General features: G+C 34.9%; 1 protein-coding gene across 3 annotated transcripts; it reads left to right on the plus strand.

Annotated features, from left to right (window-relative positions):
* Nucleotides 1–959: 959 nt before the first annotated feature.
* Nucleotides 960–20188, plus strand: SWI3B (switch subunit 3). 3 transcript variants are annotated; one of them, XM_028256317.2, is made up of 7 exons: nt 960–1097; nt 1498–1919; nt 2068–2495; nt 15526–15936; nt 18336–18474; nt 19541–19671; nt 19754–20188. In XM_028256317.2, exons 2-7 carry the CDS (start codon nt 1649–1651, stop codon nt 19934–19936), a joined length of 1563 nt encoding a protein of 520 aa, XP_028112118.2. In that variant the 5' UTR covers nt 960–1097; nt 1498–1648; the 3' UTR covers nt 19937–20188. The 3 variants fall into 3 exon arrangements, with proteins under 3 accessions (XP_028112118.2, XP_028112120.2, XP_028112119.2); XM_028256319.2 differs by having other exon boundaries at nt 961–1101; XM_028256318.2 differs by having other exon boundaries at nt 1033–1307.
* Nucleotides 20189–22135: the final 1947 nt, after the last annotated feature.

Below are 22135 nucleotides of genomic sequence, written 5' to 3' on the forward strand. Positions count from 1 at the left end.
TAGTGGGTGATATCACATATCAATGATGACGTGGTATTATCATTATATTGAATTTTTAATCAAATTTTGTATCAAAAAATAATTTATCATTACATAATTTATTTTAAGGCTTATATCCATATTTTTTTTTGTATTGTCCATGATACATTAGTTACAAATAATATTTAGCTTGTTTGTTTCTAGTTTTCAAAAAATTCTACTTTTTTATTTTTCGTATTTTAATGTTTTGAATGAATTTTTTTAATATTTTAAATAATTTTTATTTTTATTTTTAGACACACCTAACATAAATACACTTAAAAAGCATAACATTTGTGAAAAAAATATTTAAAAAATATATTAAATACCAAAAAATACAAAAAAAATGACAATTCAATATATTTTTTGTATTTTTGTGTATTTATTAATTTCTTAAAATATTTTTTCACAAATATTTAACTATTTAGATATATCTAAGTAAGATGCATCTAAAAAGGTAAAAAAATTACTTAAAATTCAAAAAATATTCACTAAAAAAAAATAAAAAAACTTAATTTTCAAAAAATTAGATTCAGAAAACTGAAACTAAACACACTGATTATTAATATTTTTTTTATTATGTTTCTTGAAACCAATCGTAAAAAATTGCGTGAAATATTTTTGTAAAAATTATTGCAATTAATAAGTGTCCCCTCTAATTTAATTTTCTGACTCCGCCACTGGTTGGATTGGATATAATTAAAATTATATATAAATGACTAATTTAATATTTTTATATAAGTTATTTATTATACTACAAATTTAAAAAATGATTCAATTTTAAAAATATTTAAACTAATTAAATTACATTGAGCCAAACTATTTGAATCAATATAATTTGATAAAAAATTGAATCCACGTCAATTTTTAATGTGATAAAACCGGCATTATTAATTCTATCTAAAATTTTACATAAATATCACCTGTATCAAACCGATTACCAAACCGATTACATCTATACGGGCCCGCAAGTCGCTAATAACTATTTTTGATACAGGCTTCAACAACTCCTTCGACTCCCTGTCCGTAGCAAGGCTGCAACGTCCTCCCGAGCCAGCCACGCTCACAACAACCGACAGGTATGTACGTACGGAAACTCTCTTCCTCTCTCTCTTTCTCTCTTTCTCTACCTCTCTCTCTCTGCAACTCACCACGCACACACACACACTCCTCTCAACATCTCCCTCTCTCTGCGAAACCCTAACCTCACCTCTTAACACTCAAAGCGCTCATCCTAAACAAAACCCTCCATCCCTAAATTGATGATTTGTCTTTTCATCTCGAGAAAGGTAGATTCTGTGTGTGCCCCCTTTTTATCTACTTTATATATATATAAATTCTAAAATTTTGGATTCGTTGAGTGGCTTTTTGATGTTTGTCCATGTGTTTGTAATTGAGATGATTTCATTCACAAGACTTGATTCTTAGAGTATCAAATTTGGGAGTTTGCTAATCAACCTGTTGAATTTTGATTTTAAGGGAAACGATGCTGCAAATTTTCTTTGACCGCTACTGCTGTTGTTTAAATTTGTGAATTGCTGCTTCTGTATGAATTTTGATGATATCCCCCTCATCCCTCTCTTCCTCCCTAGTGCTGCTGATTTTTGTTCTCCCTGTAACTACCAAATAAATGGGCACAAATTCACCGCCACCGCCACCACAACCACAACCACCTGTCCAGGTCCAAGAGGTCCCAAGACCCTCTTCGGAACCCACCACTCTTAAGCCGGACTCCTCCCCAGCAAATCCGACCACTACCATCCCCACCCCCACCATCAACCCCACCATCAACCCCACCATAGCTTCCAACGATTCAAAAGAAACCCCAGTCACCATCACTTCCAAGCCGCAGGAACCACCTTCCTCCGATGCTGACTTCATATACATCCCGGGCTATTCCAGTAAGTTCATTTCTTTCTTTAATTCATCTTTTTCCCCTTTAGTTAAAAATAGCCCTAAGGCTTCATTTTTCTTTGGGAAAGACAGAGAGAGAAGAGGACCAAAGAAACAATTTATGCATTTTCTTGCTCTTGAAACTTTTCTTTTCAGGGTGGTTTTCGTGGAATAACATTCATGAATGTGAGGCTCGGTTCCTCCCGGAGTTCTTCGATGGGAGGTCGCCTTCGAAGAACCCTAGGGTTTACAAGTACTACAGGAACTCTATTGTTAGGAGGTTCAGAGAAAACCCCACGAGGAAAATCACCTTCACGGAGGCCCGGAAGACTATCATTGGAGACGTTGGATCTGTTCGCAGGGTCTTTGATTTCTTGGAGGCTTGGGGTTTGATTAATTACTCTCCGCCTGCCACATCCAAACTGCCCTTGAAGTGGGAAGATAAGGAGAGCAAGTCTATCACAGCTTCGTTGCAGAGCACTGGTGAGCCCGCAGGTAGTGCGGCTGATTATATGGTTCCGAAGAAGAGATTGTGCAGTGGTTGCAAATCAGTTTGCAGCATTGCTTGCTTTGCTTCTGATAAGGTAATCAATCTCTCATTAGTCATTCTTGCATTAGGAAGTTGTATGGATGAAAAGATTGTCTCTTATATGCAATTTTATGTGTGATGTGTATAGGCTGTTCTATCCCTAATATCAGTAAATTAGTAATGTAACTTAGGTTTTGTCACTTGGAAGATTTGAAACCAGCACAATTTTTTGCTTCCAAAAGAAGACATGACAAAACTAGAACTCATGCCAGACACAATGCATGTGCATAATTTATTAAATAAGTGTAGAATGATAATTTTCTAAATTCTAATTTTATATTGTAAGAAACAATTTGAATTTTTCATTGAAAAATTTGAAGCTTGTGCTTGATTTTGGGGGAAAGACAGCTGAATTTCTCCATAATTTAGAACTTACGTAACTGCTCTTGACACAATTTCGGCAAAGAAAATCAGTTGAAAGTTTGAGGCTTGTCTAGCTTTTAGCTCCTCAATTTTCTAGGCAATGCAAACTTTGAAATTTTAATTTTAACCTGGGAAAAGTTGATCAATTGAACACTAACGTCAACATATATATATATATATATATCATTGCATCATCAATTTAACAACAAACTCAAAGAACAGGTTCAAATTCAATCAAACAAATATATACCAAAGTCACTAAATTCAAATTAACAATAAGGATTTATCAACAATTCGACATAACCCATTAGGAACAGCTCTATAGATGGTTGTATTAGTGACAAATGTGGAGGCGGAGGCGGAGGCGGAGGCGGAGGCGGAGGCCGAGAGTCAAGGGCCTTAAGGTCAGTTCCCATGAGAATATAATGTCCTTGTTGTAGCCTCCTTGTTTTTCATCATCAACTTAGGAAACCATTTTGATTTTGTGAGCAAGTTTCTGGAATGAACCTAAAATTGGAGTTACGTGATGATATTGGAGATAACTTCTTTAAGCTTCTATTGAGTAATTGCCTCGTGTGTCGTGATATTATAGGGAACTGCCACTTTTGGATGTGGAGTGGGTGTGTACAGTGGTTTTTTCCCCCTCATTTTCCCCCCATATAGTTAATGGAGGCAAAGTCAAATATGTTGTAAAACTGTTTGTTTCTGCTGGGCATTTTTGGAATTGAAAAAGCATGACAAAATGCGTTCATACAAAAATGGATGTTGCCATTCTGTATTAGTATTTAGTATAGATCTAGGAAGCAGGCATACGGATATGAGATATGGATATAATACGATACAGATATGGCGATACGACAAAACTTGAAAAAATAGGATACGGGTAAGGTTACGGTACATTTGTAACAAAACATAATTTTTATTAGTAGTGAATTACACGAGCTCAAAAATATTGAGTAATCACATATTGTAATTTTATAATGTAAAATACTTATATTTAAGAAAAGAGATGAGCATTTATAACCTTTAACAGTGGGTTAATTAAGAGCTAAATAGATTACTTTCTAGTAAGAAAAGTGGACCATCTAAAATGCAGCGACTGTAAGGTGATTCTTGGAGAGAATCTAACGTCTCAATATAAGATTTTGGTACTAGATTTATACTTTAAGGGCAAAACCAAGTTAGAAAGGATAGTGGGCGCCGTAGGACGAAATGGTGGGACCTAAAATGGGATAAATTAGAAATATTTAAGAATATAATGGATGAAGGTACTTGGGACTTGGAAGATGATGCTAACATTATGTGGAACTCAATAGCCAATTATATGAGGAGAATTTCAGGAGAAGTCCTTGGGGAGTTGAAAGGAAAGGGACCGAACTGTCACGCCCTCAAAAGAATACATATAAACCCAACATTCATTTCATCCATAGACATAAGAGAATAAAACATATTTCCATTTATCAGAGTATTCATTATAAAAGTATTACATGTTGACAACAAAAGTAAATCTCCTACGGGCTTTCAACTTTCCAAACCAACACTTAGTTGCAAAAAAGAGAGTACTAACTCAAAACACATTAAGCCCTTGGCTTGAATTTACATGTAATACCAAAAAGATAACAACAAAAGGATCTTTCAGCTTGTAAGTCTTCCAAGCTACGTCCTTGGAGGTGGCATATCATCTGAATCTGAAAATGATGTCCCATATATGGTGAGCCAAAGCCCTGTAGAGATATACTAAATCAGATATGAGCAATAACTAAAACATCAGCATTTGATAAATGTTTGACTCATATGAACAAACGTACATCTTTTTCATAGTCAATCCATATTTACAAATATGTTTCAATTTCTTTTTTTGTTTCATCATCCAAACCAATTCATAAATATGGTTCTCTATACATCCAGACAGTTTACAATGAGACTACAACTCATATTAACAATACTTCGACACTTCAATTTCAAATGAGATTACAACTCATTATCAACATTTCAATACTTCAATTCATCTACGTTATGCAACCGTAATTAAGATTTCGGGACTTTCACCCTGAACACTCCGGCCAACTTAGTTATCAGTGGAGTCCATCCCCTATCTCCTCCTAAACAGGTTTGAGAGTACATCTCTTATCTCCTCTCAAACCATGGAGTACATCCCGTATTTCCTCCCAAACAATATACCTATACAATGTATTTAAACACTTACCATATACAATGATCAATTTACACACATATTTGATGAGTTATTCCAACCATTCAATGACATATTCCAGGTGATTAGTTTTAGTTTTCCCTAATCAACATACAGTGTCTGCAACAATCAAGACTATCTTCCACCGATAGCCCAAAGCAGTTATATCTAAACAGATAATAAATTAATCAACCAGATAAAATATTAACATTTTCGGAGGTGAGTGATTTATTTATCCAACTACACCATTCAATCCTATAACTTTCCAATTTCATGATTTTCATCTCAATTTCATATTTTCATATTTTCCAAATTAATTCTACAAATTAATCAATCATAATAAATTGGGGCTTTTTCCCCATTTTCTCAAATATTGCACCCAAGGCCAAATTTCATCAACCATACACAATAACTTCATTTTAGGGACCACTCATACACTTGGAACCCCCAAAAAAGAAAACCCCTCTTATAAAATTTCAAATTTCAAAACCCTAACTTCCCAAAATTTTCATATCCCACCATTTATACAAAATTACTAAAATCTATGTCAAAACTCATAAGAAGGAGTAGGGTATCCCTACCTTAAATGTAGAAGACGAGCCTAGCAAGGGAAGAACCCCAAACACGCCAAAATCACTTTCCACTCGGATGAAAATGGAGGTCTTGAAGAGCCCAAGCTTTTTAATGAAGGAAGGGGGGTGAAGAGATCACTTGATCTAAACTAAAATGTAGAGAGAGAGGGTATTCTAGAGAGAGAAGCTCGCAAATTAAGGTTTTGGAATGTTTTAGAGAGGGATAGAACCGAAGAAGTGATTTAAAATGACACAGTTGCGATCTGATATACGTATAGTACGCTCGAGTAGATAGTAAGACGCTCGAGCGTAAGACACAAAAACTTTACCCGCTCGAGCGCCAAAAAGATTAGCTCGAGCGCCAAGGCACAACAGCAAAGCACTACCCGCTCGAGCGTAGAATACACTCCTCCAGTATTTTTACTGACTTCAAACACCCACTCGAGCGCAAATATACCCGCTCGAGCTCATGCCCGCTCGAGCGTGAAAAACACTTCTGCAGTACATCTGCAGATGCACAAAATGCTGAAAGGATGCAAACTCTGCTCAAGCGCAACAAGACCCGCTCGAGTGGATCATCAAAAATCTGGGCAACAAAATTAGAGACTAAAACTCAACCAACCTGTTCGAAACACGCCCAAGACATTTCTAAACTCAAATTTAAAGAGTTAAAGGGTGAAGACGAGATATAGACAACAACGACAACAACAACAAATAAACTCTTAAGGAAATTTGGTAGTGGAGGGATGAGGTTCAAACAATGGTTAAAATGAAAAAAGAGTACATTAAAAAATGACAGAATGATAGAACTAAGGAAAACTTTAAGAGTTACATATTGGCTAATAAGGAGGTCAAAAAAGTAGTAAGAGGCTAAGTTGAAAGCCTATGATGACCTATACACTAGCCTATATAGTAAGGAGGGAGAAAAGAATATATAAACTTGCTAAGATAAGAGAGAAGAAAACAAGAGATTTTATCAGGTTAAGTGCATCAAGAGTGAGGACTCTAAGGTGTTGGTGAAGGATGAAGAGATTATGGAGATGTGGAAGAATTATTTTGATAAGTTGTTAAATGAGGAGCACAGAGGAAGGTCAAAAGGGGAGGAAGTAGTCGGTAATAAGGAAAACCAAGACTACAGGTTCTATCTCAGTATTAGGAATTTTGAAGTGGAAATTGCACTTGAGAAGATGAAATCAAATAAGGCTTTAGGATCCGATGATATCCTTATTGAAGCTTGAAAATATTTGGGTAAGAGAGGGTTGTTTGGTTGACTAGGTTATTTAGCAAGATTTTGTTGACTAGGAAAATGCCAGATGAGTGGAAGAAGAGTATTTTTATGCCAATCTATAAGAATAAAGGAGATGTCCAAAATTGCAATAACTATAGAGGAATCAAACTGATATGCCATATAATGAAAGTGTGGGAAAGAGGGATGAAACGCCGATTGCGAGATATAATAGAGGTGTCAGAGAATCAATTTGGATTTATGCGCGATAAGTCAATAATGAAAGCAATTTATCTTTTGAGGAGAGTAATAGAAAAATATAGACAGAAGAAAACAGCCATTCATATAGTTTTTATAGATCTTGAGAAGGCATATGATAGAGTGTTTCGGGATATAATCTGGTGGGTATTAGAAAAGAAAGGAGTGACAAAAAACTACATTGATGTGATTAGGGACATGTATGAAGGTGTGGTGACCACTATTAGGTCGTTGGCTGGAGAGACGAGTGAATTTCCAATTACTGTGAGGTTACACCAAGAATCAACTTTAAATCCTTATCTTTTTGTTTTAGTTATGAGTTGACGAGGAATATTCAGGATGGTATGCCATGGCGTATGCTTTTTGCAAATGATATCGTGTTAGTAGATGAGACTAGAGAATGAGTCGACACGAAGTTGGAGACTTAGAGAGAAGAACTTGAATCTAAAAGATTTAGGATAAACAGAACTAAGATAGAGTACATGGAGTGTAATTTCATTAATAGTAACAATGGACATAGATGAGAAGTGAAGATTGAAGACCAAGAACTACCTAAGAGTGAAATTTTTCGTTATTTAGGATCGATTATCACAATGGCTGAGGAGATTAGGGCAAATGTGGTCCATGGGATTAAGGTAGGTGGCTCAAGTGAAGAAGTGCGTTTGGGATACTGTGCGATAAATGAGAACCCGCTAGATTGAAATAAAAGTTCTATAGCGATGTTGTATGGGACGGAATGTTGGGTAATTAAGAAATAGCATATAGACCACGTTACATGGACTCGGTGCGGGTATCGGATGCGGGTGCCTATATGGGGTTTGGACACTTCAAAACTAAAAATTGAGGATACGTGGATACAGATGCACATTTGGATACGGGTATGAGGATACATTAAATATTTAAAAAAAAATATATATATTTATTATATGAAGATGAGATAAATAGTTATTTTTAAAATATATTTATTATTTTTTATCTTTTATATTATTTTTATTGATAATATTTTTAATTTATTTATATATATATATTTATTTTTAATTGACATATATATTAATTAAATATCTTTTGAGAGAGAAAGAGAGAACAAATTATAAATTAGAGAGAAGAGAAGAGAAAAGAAAACAGAGAGAAGAGATATAGAGAGAGAAGAGAGATCGAAGATCATCGAAGACGAAGCCAGTGAAGATAGATTGAAGCTCGTCTACAGTAGTGCTTGTCGAAGGCGAAGTTGAAGTCAAAGTCGAAGGGGCCACGCCGCTCTCGTTGAATTCAAAGGGGAAGTCGAAGGGCATGAGATCAAAGTCGTCGAACAGAGAATTGAAGCCAGCGACCAAGTTCTCTTCTCGGCCTCTCTTTCGTTTCTTCTGCATTTAGGGCAAAATAGAGCCATATCCATTTGTAAAGGGCCGTATCCCTTTCGTATCTCGCACCCGTACCCGTGTTGTGTCGTGTCATGTTGTGTTGACACGGGTACCTCCCAAATTTCAAAGAGTCCGTGTAATGTAGCATATAAATAAGATGAGTATTGCTGAGATGAGGATGCTAAGATGGATGTGTGGTAAGACTAGAAAAGACAGAATTAGAAATGAGTATATTCGTGAATGGGTAGGAGTAGTACCGATAGAAGATAAGTTGAGAGAATAGATTGAGATGGTTTGGTCACATATAGTGGACACTAACAGAGACAGTAGTGAAGATATGCGATATAGTGACGAAGTGTTAGGTGAAGGGACATACCTAGATTGACGTAGGCTAGTGTAGTAAATAAAGATATGAATCTTCTTAATTTAACTAACCAAATGGTCTTTGATACTAGCTTGTCAGCCATACTACATACTTGTCGCGAGGGAGCGGAGAGGAAAAATTCATGTAGCTGCCCCATTTGATGGGAATTTAAGGCGTGGTTTGGTTTGGTAGATATTCATTTAAGCTAGTGGCTAGTTTAATTTTTAATTTTTAAATTTTGAATAGGTCTTGTAAATATTTCATTTCAATATCAAGTCTAATTTGTTTATATAACAAATTACAATAATAGAACAATTCACAAAGTTGTCTGTGTTTTTCCTTTTTGCACTAGTCAAAAATATTGTATGCAGGCTTGCTTATTTATTTATTGATATTTAATTTTACTATTGTTATATTCTCTTCTAAATCCTTACTTTCTGTGTAGGTGTAGAGAACATGTATGATACAATAAGGATACACTAATTTGACAAATTTTATTACTTTAATTCACTATGTTCTTCTGATCAAAGAACTAAACAAAGTATTAGAAAAGTATTATTGTATTTGTCTTCACAATTATATTACTATAATGCTATGCAAGAAATAGTATAATTATAATTTCATAAAAGAAGTAATTCGTGAATTTGAGATCCGATACTTCTAAATTAAGTATATGATACTTCACTATTAATGAAAAATTAATTAACAAGTAATTTATCAATAAAATAAATAAATAAATAATAATAATTAACAAGTATTTAAGTATCCAATATGTATCCGCGAGTATTCAAGGAGTATCGGTATCCGATGAATATGTCTCCCTTTTAGAAGTATATGTGCTTCATAGGTGTAGATGCTAATAAAACAATGTCCTAATTAGTACGATAATAGATTCTTCTAGTTCTTATTCTTTACCCGCACCCGTGCTTCATAGGTGTAGATGCTAATAAAACAATGTCCTAATTAGTACGATAATAGATTCTTCTAGTTCTTATTCTTTACTGAATTTATAGATTTAATTTTTCATTCAATTTTTTTTGGGGGGAGGGTGTGGAGCTATGAAGCACGGGTGCGGGTACGAGTGTGGGTATGCTGATACGGCAAAACTCAAAAAAAATATGATACGGGTACGGCTACGGTACATCGATATTTTTTTTAATATAATTATGGTTAAAGGATCCAACCTACAAATTAAAATTAAATATCAAAACTAAAAAGAGAACTAAAAAACTAAAAGACAAATATATTTCAATTCAACAATGCCGACACCAAAGGAAAAACAAATATCGCCTCTAACTCTAGAAAAGGAAAAACAAATATCGCCTCTAACAATGCCAATTCAGTCCATAATGCAAGCAAAGGAAAAACAAAAGAAAGCCCTATGTATCTAAACTTGACACTTCAAAGTTCACTTTCATCAACTTTATCATTGAATAAAACAGCTTCCATCTCTGGCTCATTAAGTGAAATATTTGCAATTTCAAGGAAATTAGAACCCTCCAATGAATCAAATGCATCTTTCCCAATGTCCCATATCTTGGTCTCTCCTTGTGTGTATTGTCGACGATTCCTTGATAAGAGGCGAATATTGGAGTGCGCAAAAGCCAAATCCTCATGTATCGTTGTGGTGTCATTTTATTCCTCCTCATAGAGTGAATGAAAGAGTAGGTGCTCCAATTCCTTTCACAACATGATGAGGAACATGGTTGGCCAAGTAATTTCACTGCCAATGATTAGAGCATAGGTGCAAAAGAGCCATGTGCCAACCACCAAACCACTAGTTCCATTACTTCTTTATCACATATTGAGTCAGAGTCTCTAAAACTTTCTAAACCACCTGAAAACTTAGCATACTCTGTATTAACAACCATTATCTCATCTGAATCAGGAAAGTATCTCTTAGAACACTTGATTCTCATCTCAGAAATTTCAACATCTTTGTGAGGAGCAACATGAATGGGATTTTCATGAAGCCACGTCGCACTATAATACCTAGATTTCATAATTGGAAAAAAATAATAAGTAAATTATGCAATGAAAAAAAATAAAAGTATAAACTATGAGTATAATGTGAATTATACCTTGGATTCAAAGAATAAGCAAGACAATGAAGAGGTGTGCTACTTTTTGTCCACCTTTTCACTAATATTTGATGCACTACAGAGTAAAAGGCTGACTCTTCATTTTTTGACTTCCCTTCACGCCTATAGATGAATGCCTTCACCCGTTAAATCATTGAATCCCACGTCTCATAAACCAAATGTAGACATGGCTTATCGGTGTCACAAAATGTGAGTATCTCATATATAGGCAATGTGAATGAGAGTACATATTCAATCTTGTCCCACCAAATATCATTCAACAACTTTTCCTTTATAACAGCCGCTTTCCGAACATCGTCTTCCCCGTAGGAAGCCCATTTCTCACTTATCACCGTTGCTTGGAGACCACGATATATAAGTTTAAACCTTTTTAGTGTAACAATTGTTGATGCAAAGCGTGTATCTGCAACAGAAAGTAGCTTCAAAGGTACAAACTCATTAAAAATAGCTAATCTCATAGAATGATTCATGATGAAATTTTTCACAAACATTACATCATCAATCACAGTAGTGATCCAATGGCATTCATCATAAGCATATGCAGTAACTCTAATTTCCTTCATAGCACAAATGTTCTGAAGAGCAAGATTAAGAGTGTGCACTACACAAGGTGTCCAAAAGATCTTCGGATAATTACTTTGAATGATTGATCCAGCTGCACTACAAACAGGAGCATTGTTAGTAAATTCTTGAATCACATTACGAGGGCCCACTTCATCAATCACTTCACTAATTAATTTGGCAATATGGTATTTGTCCTTGGTCTCACCCTCACAATTAACAACTCTTATAAACATAGCTCCGCCATCAGATGCTGCCATAAAATTAATAAGAGGCCTCCTTTGTGCATCAGTCCATCCATCAGATACTATACTCAATCCCTTCTCATCCCATGACTTTTTAGTTGGTTCCAATAACCTTTCAATATTTGCCCTTTCTTTTTGAAGTAAGGTAGTCCGCAACAAATTATATCTAGGAGGGACATGCCCAATAATTTGATTCTTAGCAGCATGTTGAAAAGCACCCACAAAGTATGGATTCCTAGCCAGATGGAAAGGCAAACCAGCTGAATAGAACATACGAGCAATTAAAGAATGTAAATGTTCTCTGGTACTTTGCTGGAATGCCTTATCCAAAGGGCTACTCCCAATTGCCTTTCTCTTTCTTGGTTCATAACCTAAGAAGCACGGACACCTCTCCGAGGGCTCCGTACCAGTGTCGGACATGTGTCGGACACAGACATGTGTCGGACATAGACACGCGTCGGACATGCGGCGGACACGTGTCCGACAAGCAACAGAGTGTCCCAATTTTTTTTGCAACCGGACACGTTCCGGACACTTTCGAGATACGTTTAGGGTCAATTTCATCATTTATGAAACTTCTGTGGGTCGATTTGTAAAAAAATAAAAACAGAATCTGCCCTAAATCAAACAGAAGAGAACAAAAGAGAAAGAGAGAACAGAACAGAAGAGAAAGAGAGAAGACTGGTCCCCCACCGCTCGTCATCGCTCGTCGACATACACCTTCGTTGCTCATCTTTCATGACCTTCGCTGCTCCTTTCATTCTTCTTCTTCGTTCTTCGACCTTCTTCTTCTTCTTCTTCTCCGATCGTCTCTCTGTCTCAGTCGCTCTCTCTTTCTCTCTCTTTATCGCAGTCGCTCTCTGTCTCTCTTCTCCTTTGATTTCAACTTTGATTTCATTTTTTCTTTTATTTTATTTTTTCTTTTATATCACTGGTCAGTCAGTTTATCTCTCTCTCTTTCTCTCTCTCTCTCTCTCTCTCTCCTAATTTTTTGTTTCTAATTTCATTTTATATTTTCTTTTTTCCCTCTGTGCCTGTATTATTTAAGTATATAATTTTTTTTGTTGATTAGTTTTGGTAATTTCAATAATATGTGTTTATTATTTGTATTTTTTATAACCTTTTAATATATATTTTTATAATTTTATGACATATAATAAATAAAATTAATTAATTATATATATTGAACGTGTCCCCAGCGTGTCGTATCTCTCATTTTTTGAAAATTTGCTTGTCTCCGCATCCGCGTCGTGTCATGTCGTGTCGCGTGTCGGTGTCTGTGCTTCATAGTTCATAACCTTCCATTCTAAATGTTCCAACATCTCCTATGCTGCCGTGGCTAGTACTAATTTGAGAAGATAGAGGTGGTAAAAGAACATTTTTAGGCTTTGTCATCTTTTTTCGATTCTTAGCTTCTTGATCTGCTGTTCGAATTTCAAAAAGATCACTCTTGTCCTTCACAATTGCGCGCACTCTAATTTCATGGCCAATAAGTAGCAACAAATGGGCTCTAACTCTAGAATATGACCCTTGGTACTCAATGTTACAAAAATTATACTTAAATTTTGTATTACCACTTCCTTCTTCCCCCTTTTTGACTAATTTTGTAACATAGCCCGAAAGAGGAGCATTTTCATCTCCAGATTGATCAATGGAAGGAGCAGAAGAAGCACTTGCAGATGAACCTAAACTGCTTGATGAACTCATTTTCCTATAATATAAAACCATTAAGCATTAAAAATAATATTTGTGAAATCTCTCACTTTGACATGTTATGATGTTATGCACTGTGATCATAACTTATTTTAAAAATTTTTCTTTTTGCTCATCAATTTGTTATTTTTATAGGGTGAGACCAAAGAAAGATTTCATAAAGACAGCAGATGAAGAACAACAGCAATTAACATTACACAAAAAAGCACTTGAATTAAGTCAAAATCAAGATAATACTCTACTACATTTACACAGATTAATCATCTCATTCATCAAAATTGCTGATTTGCAAGGGCACAAAATAAAATAAAATAAAATAAAGAGATGAAAAACACTCACCGAAGGGAAGACAAAGAAAGGAACAAAGAAGACGAAGACCAGTTGCTGATCTACAGGAAAAAACGAAGGAACGAAGATGAAGACGAAGAAACGAAGAAGAAGAAGAAGATGAAGAACACTCACTTGAGGGCTTCATCTCGTTGCGTCGCCGTCGCCGGAGGGCTTCGAAGTGAAGAGATGTTGCTGTTGCTGAAGAAGAAGACGAAAAAGATTGCGCCGTTATCTTTGCTGTTGCTGAAGTGAATAGATGCAAGAAGGGACAAAACCTAGGTGTATATATTCTTAATATTACAAAATAACACTGTATTTTTTGTTTTTTTAATAAAGAACATAAATAAATTGCTCTGGCACCCCTAATTCTCTTACAAATTTGATTTTTTGCCTCGGTGTACCTGAAACGTACCATACGTGTACCTAGGGCTGCAAACGAACCGAGCGGAGCCGAGCTTTGCTGAGCTCGAGCTCGGCTCGTTTACTTATCGAGCTCGTTTATTGAGCTCGAGCTCGGCTCGATAAGGAGCTGGGCTCGAGCTCGGCTCGGCTCGGCTCGGCTCGGCTCGGCTCGTTAATTTTAATGAAACTCGAGCTCAGCTCGGCTCAGCTCGATAAATTTTTTTTAATATTATTTATATTATTTAAATATAAATATTTAAATAAAAAATATTATTTATATTATTTAATATATAAAAAATGTATTTATATTATTATTTATATATTATTTAATTTAATATATAAATAATATATTTATTATATAATTTAAATAAAGATAAATGAGCCAAGCTTATGTGAGCTCGAGCTCGGCTTGTTTACTAAACGAGCCTAATATTCGAGCTGGAAACGAGCCGAGCCGAGCCGAGCCGAGCCGAGCTTGTTCATGAACAACTCGGTTCATTTGCAGCCCTACGTGTACCCATGCCGTACCCGCAATGTACTTGATTGAAACAAACGTACTGGATCCCCTTTTGCTGTACCCACTACGTGTGCAGCCATACCGGTATGCGTACCCGCACCCGGGAAGTACCCGGTACTCGCACGGCACTATTTTTGGAACACCCCGTGCTTCATAGGTGTGGAGCAATTGTATTAAACTTGAAAACATCTAAAAAATTGAAGACAAAAGTATCTTCATAAACATATAAGCATGTGTATACAATAATGGTTGGTTCTTTGACCTATATTAGCTATATTACATCGGTCATTCCTGATGGACATGTCTAAATTTATCCAACTCGTAACATTGATTTTTCTTTGCATTATGTTGGAGAGATGATATTGTGCTAGCCTTTGCTTCTACTGACATTGTAGAGGCATTCCTATGTATTAAAATTGGTCCTTTTTATTTTATTTTCTTTTGGACCTGTTATTTTTATTTCTAGCGGTAGCATTGCATGCCTCTTCTAATTTTTATGTTCCACTTAGTCTTGTTTAGAAGTTTGCATCTCAGGAATTGCAATGATCTATTTTCCTTTTCCTACTTCCTACATTTTCCTTAGCATGACTCATTGTTATGGTAAATCCAAAACCATAAGTTCCAAAACTAACATGAGGAAGTTATTAGCCTGTAAGAATGGTTTTTTTCTCACTGTTCCTGTGTAAAGTACTGATTAATGTCTATCTAATTTCTTCTGAAATATGCATTTCTTACTGCAGCAGGAACCTTGCATTGGTACAAGATAGTACAGCAACACAGTTGTTGCAATTGATCCTTACATAATTTCCGTTTTTGTGCAGTATGATTTGACTCTTTGCGCAAGGTGCTATGTTCGCGGAAATTATAGGGTTGGTGTCAGTTCTTCTGATTTCAGACGAGTTGAGATCAATGAAGAGATAAAGACAGATTGGACTGACAAAGAAACTTTGCAACTTTTAGAAGCTGTTATGCATTTTGGTGATGACTGGAAGAAGGTTGCGGAGTATGTTGGCGGTAGAAGTGAGAGAGAATGTGTCACTTGCTTTATCAAGCTTCCTTTTGCAGAGCAATTTGTAGAAGATCCGGAGTCTACTAAGGCTGACAACAAGTTTTGTCAAACGAATGGCCAGAATGATACTGAAATTGGATCACAAAGTTTTGGAACAGCATTCCCAAACAAAAAAATGCGTCTCAGCCCACTTGCTGATGCAAGCAACCCAATTATGGCTCAGGTAAAGACTTACTTGTTAGAAAAATATACTAAAAGCCATGTTTTTATGTAATGGGATTTAGTATTTGTTTTTAATAGTATCAGTTATTCCTGTTTTAATGAGGCGCTGTTTGGGAAGCATAGGTTGGGGCTATTATAGCCTCAAAATGGAAATAAGCCAAAAAGCCTATTGTAGCAACCCTTTTTATTAAAAAAAAAAAAAAAAAATAGCCTCAGCTGCTGTGACAGTGTAGGGCCAGCCTACACTGTCAAAGTGTCAAATTTCTACATCACTTGGGAAATTACATTTTTGCCCCTCCACATCAATTTAAAAAATTATAATCTTAGGGACAAATTTGTCATTTTAACTTCAAATATCATTTCGACACACTTTTCAATACAACAACTCAAATAAAAATCCATCTCATCTTCCCAAACACAAAAACGAAAATAGCCTACTAAAATAGCCAAAAAGCCTCTAAAATAGCCACTTCCCAAACGAGGCCTGAGAATCATTGTGAGTAATATTTGCATTATATTATTTGTCTAATGTTCTACATGTGTGTCTTTTATTCTATGGAGTAAGTGATCTGGTGTGTAGAGTTCGGCTTACATACGGAAGAGCAGATCATTAGTTCCTGTAGAATATAAGTAGTTCACAGTCTAATATGGATTTGGACACACCATTGGTATGACTGTAGCATGGTGTTTGAGTAGGTCTGTCTTGACTACAGGAAAGGTAAAGTTTCAACTCATTGTGCCAGTACACTTTGTGTGTATTGAACAACACCGTCTTGGGATAATTGTTCATGTATTGATTAGATGAGATGATTTACATCCCATACTTATTATGAGTGCTTATGCTCTTAATCTGAAAATAATTAATAATCACGTGCATTTAGTGTTGGTCATTTTGATTCTTAGAAGAGTGAGATCCTTTATGGGTCAATAAGCTTGATGAGTTAGGTGATCACTTTATGTGTATGGCGGATATTGATTATTGATAGAATCCATGTCTTGGTTAAGGATTGATAATACTCCCTTGAAGAAGATTATAAGTTTTGATTATGTCAAACCTTGCAGGTGGATTTTGTATCCGACATATCAAATAAGTTAAGTGGAAGGTCTTAAGGAAATATTAGGAAGTCAATTAATTGTTAGTAATTTATTTAATTGACGGGTATTAGTAATCTTAATGTGGGGAGATAAATAAGCATTTAATAATGTGGAGCTCAAAACATAATTTAGAGATTAAGATGGAAGTGCAATTATAATTCTTTAGTGGTATGAATTATAATTTATGAAATTAGGAATTATAATTCAGGTTGAATTAAGTTTTCCTAATTCCATAGAGTCCTAATTCTAATCTACTCCTAATGTTCCCTGTCGTAGCCTATATGTGCGTCCTCGCAGCTCTCTAAAAATATAAACAATTTTTCGGGTTTAGAGAGAGACCAAGGTAGTTCATGTTTTTGAGTCCACACTTAGTTTCTGATTACGCATAAGGAAGGAATACGGTAGAAGATCATAAGGTGCAACCGAATTCGGAGTTCATCAACTACAATCTTCTGTTTGTGATTTAAACGAGATCAAACTAGATAGATCTCAAAGGTTTAAACCCTAATTCCACCTTGTAGGGTTTTATAGATCATTATATATTTTTTTGGTCTAATTTGTTCGCGATATCACTGGGTTCTGGTATTTGGTCCCAACAATTACTGTCTTTTGGTTGCTTTTGAAATAATTTAAATGTAGCAGAAGGAATAGAATAGAAAAAAAAGATGGTCTGATATCAGCAATGCATTACAGAAATGGGGTAGGTATGTTGGGTTCTGAAGGCCCCCACGATGGGCATTCAGTTATCTGAATACCAATCATGTGAAATGCATCAAGCAGCTGCACATATTTTAATTATTGAAAGAAAGATAAAAATAATATTTTTTCGATTTTTGCAACAATTTGGGCGAAATAGGAAGAATTTCTGATAGATTGGAACCAATGGCTGAAATTTCTCATGCATTTCTAGTTCATAGGAGTATGTGATCCCCCAATTCTATGATAACACCTGGCTATGGTTAAGTATGACTCCTCTTGTTTTCTTATTGGATGCTGTGACTACATATATTTTTCTTATTGCTGCTCTCGTTATTTACAACTCGACCATTTTTCTTATTGGATGCTGTAGACTACATATAATTCAAGTCCTTAGATGAGAGTAAATTGAGACATTGGCTAATCCTTGCATATTGTCATGGTGAATAACTGGTTTATCCTTGGCTAGTCAACCTAGATTGACATGGCCAATGATGCTTGTTTTCTTTTGACTTGCCAACTAGTTTATTTTGGCAATTTTTGTATTGTTGTTGTGTCCCATTCGAGGATAATTTACCTTTTACTTTTGTGTTTGAATTTTTTTCACAGGCTGCTTTTTTGTCAGCTCTGGGGGGCGTAGAGGTTGCAGAAATAGCTGCGCATGCTGCTGTGAGAGCTCTCTCTGAGTTGAGATATAGAACAATTAAAGATAGTCCAGAATCTCTCTCTGGTCATGGAAGACAGCAAGGTATGAATGAGTTCTTGTTAAGAGTTCTCTTGAGCATTTAGTATTTTCTTACTGCACATAGCTGTCCCGGTTGTTAATTTTTTTTTGTTCATTAACAGAATCCTAGTAAGATACCATTGGAAGTTAGATGATGTTTGGTCACTATTGGTTATAATTCACCAACAGAAAATAACATGATGTTGAGTTTTAAAGATTTTGTCTACCTCATCTGGATTTTGTTAAAAATGAACACTATCTGATACAAACAGAAGTTAGGATGCTGTTTGCTTGCAAGTGATTGTAATTCAATGTTACTTTGTATTTTTCAATTTGTGCCTTTTCAGAGGTACACATTTGGGTTGTGGGTCTTGTTTACTTCACCTTGATATTGTTCTCAGTTGAAGCCTCAAAAATATAATAGGAACTCTTGTAGTCCTAAGATCATCTGCAGCCAGTTGATTTGAACTATGGGACTTAGACACAACCACTTCTTAGAAAGCCAAGGCATGCTCTTCTAGAATTATTTCAACTGCATACCTGGTCATCAACTAGAATGTTGCAAATTATGTTGACTTTTTTGGGACACTATTATCATGTAACCAATTAGGCACAAACTACATTTAAATGGAATGATGACAACCCAAAACTGGTTGCTTTTTTGGTGAAACGATGGAAACCCTTCATCAGCATATCAATACAATACAGGGAAATGACTTTCTTGATAAGTCGAAACCTCAAGAGCTATCTTCCCAAAATGAAACAAAATTTTCAAAAATCTCATTACTGTGATTTGTGGCTGCTATCAAAAGGGAAAGAAGGGAGGATGGATAGGAAGTGTATTCCCTTTCCAAATTCTGAAATTGCTCTTTTAAGTTTTGCGAGCACTGGAAGCCTGATAGTTCATGGGCTTGTTTTGGGTATTAAGTGTGTTGGAACAAGTAGGTCTCTTCACTCAGGAGAAGGGGCCAACTTTTTTGTGTGCAGACTATGGATAAATTAACAAAAAAGGAGTTGATGTGGACTCCTGTTTAATTAATTATACACATTCTTTCTATGATAATAATAATATTTTTTCTTTCGCATGCAGAACCTGATGCTACATCTAATGGTGACACCACTTTAAAAACATTAGAAGGAGCTCATGTAGATGCGCAATCCCATGTTGAGAAGGAGGAGCAGGACTTGGAGAAAGCAATCTCTCGCATTGCTGATGTGCAGGTGCGCAAGATACAGTAGATTTAATGATCTGTCTTGGAAAGAATAAGAATGAACCCCTCTGATTGTCAAATGTGTTTTGCAGATGAAGGAGATCCAAGACAAAATTTCATATTTCGAGGAGTTTGAATTACAAATGGATAGGGAGTGGCAACAACTGCGGCAAATGAAGAACCTGCTGTTTGTTGATCAGCTCACTCTTCATTTTCATCAAAGTGCTGCACCGAAAATTGCAGAGAGCATACAGCAGAACATTAAAACAGAATGATTCTGTTTTGTGATTCTTACTCTCATTTTTATTTAATTGATTTCATTCAAAAAGTAAACGTTATTTTTGCCATCAATTTTCTTTCTCCTGAGGATTATCCCAACCAGTGAAAAAGAATGTATATTACTGGTCGATTTCCAGTCTTCAATGGCTGCCTTCCTTCTTTTATGAAAAACAACCGGCAGCACTCAGCAAGCTAATGTGACTGTTTCTGACTGTAAACTTTGAAGTTAAAGTCTTCATTTTTGTTCATAGAACTATTTCTTGCTCCATCGATAGCCTGCTCAAAGAATATGGCCTATCCACCGAACTATTGTGCCCCACTTTACAAAAGTAACAAAGTCACTTTTTATATAACAAAAGCTTTTATGTAATTTCATCGATTTAATTCCAACCAACTAATAGTGTTGCTTGGTGCAGTTTGTTGTAAATAAAAAGTTGATAATTTAAAAGTAAAAGTCAAAAGCACATTTACCCAGTTTTTAAAAATTTGTTTGTTTGCTTTTCAATTTATTTACGGTATTTATACTTTAATAAGCTATAAATAAAAGTTGTACTAAACAATCTTTCACACTCTCAGAATAAATATATATAAAAAAATTATGGAGTTATTTGGTGTAGCCTCTTTGAGTTACTTATAGCTTTTTTACTTAAAATAAAAAAAATAAAAAGAAAAAAAAACAAAAAAAAAAAACCTTCAAATCAATTGATTGATTTTATTTTTTTAGATAGATCGATATCAATTGATTGTACTTAAGTTAAATAGAATTCAAATGAAAATTAAAAATATTAGGTAAAATTTAAAATAATTGTATCAATTATTTAATATTTTTATTAACTAATTGAATATCCAACTAAAATTTTAAATCTCACACTAAAATCCCAACAAAAGATAATTAACTTTTGTCAAACTACAATTATAGTGAAAATAGAAAAAAATAAAATAAATTTATTCTAAATAAGTATATATATATATATATATTTTAATTTTGTGTAGCACGCATACCTTGTTAGTATTAATAAACAAAAAATACTTTTAGAAGAGGATCAATTTCACATCCACCATCTACGTATGGAACATTCAAAGGAGCAAAAATTGCAAATCAACTAGAATTTTGATTTGCCATGATTCAATAATATATCTCAAAATTATGATATCAACCAAAGGCACTAAAACAGAAATGCAAATCCATTGTAGTTGCCTGGGAAATCCCACATCGGTATGTGAGGGACTACTTTTCCACCTTATAAGCAGGCTGGCTCCTCTTACCTTGCATAGGTCTTTTCCCTCAGTGAGGGAGGAACAAAACTGTGCGGTCGGAATGTCGCCTTATAAGCAAGCTGGCTTCTCTTACCTTGCATAGACCTTTTCCCTCAGTGGGGGAGAAACAAAACCGTGTGATCAGAATGCCAAATGCAAGGTAAGAGGAGCCAGCCTACTTATAAGTTGCATAGACCTTTTCCCTCAGTGGGGGAGGAACAAAACCGTGCGGTCGGAATGCCAAATGCATGGTAAGAGGAGCCAGCCAAGGTGGGAAAGTAATCCCTCACAGACCGATGTGGGATTTCCCGCATAGTAATAATTTTTGAATTTTCATGATTTCATACCTATATCAAAGACCCTAAATATTTTCTAATTCATTCACCATCTCCATATGGGAACATTATGTGTCACATTGACATTGGCTCAATCATAAACTTAAATTTTTTTTAATGCATTCATAAGTTGTAAATATTTATTTAAATTCCTAGGTTAGCTCTTTTTTAATTTTGAAAAGTTTTACTTCAATTTCAAAATCATTAAATTTCTTATCAAATTTTTGTTAGTTTCTTTTTGTAATTTTTTTTAACTTAAATTTATTAATTATTGAGCTTTTTAGTTCAACTTCCATTATTTTCTTCTAATTTTTTTTAAAAAAAGTTTTTTTTTCCATCCTATATTAACGTAAAGTAACGTTTTGTTTAAGAGGTTTCAAAAATTTTAAATTTTTAACAAATTCAAATATTTTAAAAAATGTAAAAAACAAAAGAAATAGAGATAAGAATTTTTAGAAATCCAACTACCCTCCCAATCCAAAATTTTTAATAAATATTTAAAATTTTTTGTTAGTATTTCATTTCTAAATAAAATTTTAAATCTTTCGTGCATAGCACGAGTTTTATGCTAATGTACGTATATATACATTTTAACCTTGTATA

The sequence above is a fragment of the Camellia sinensis genome, chromosome 6, assembly GCF_055761805.1.
Source record: "Camellia sinensis isolate YWXY chromosome 6, ASM5576180v1, whole genome shotgun sequence".
Taxonomy (NCBI): Eukaryota; Viridiplantae; Streptophyta; class Magnoliopsida; order Ericales; family Theaceae; genus Camellia; species Camellia sinensis.

Bases quoted from the DNA above. Each gene is read 5' to 3' on its own strand.
- SWI3B (XM_028256317.2), top strand. From the start codon at position 1,649: ATGGGCACAAATTCACCGCCACCGCCACCACAACCACAACCACCTGTC. The intron at 1,920-2,067 runs GTAAGTTCATTT...TTTTCTTTTCAG, and splicing joins ATACATCCCGGGCTATTCCA to GGTGGTTTTCGTGGAATAAC. The intron at 2,496-15,525 runs GTAATCAATCTC...GTTTTTGTGCAG, and splicing joins CTTGCTTTGCTTCTGATAAG to TATGATTTGACTCTTTGCGC.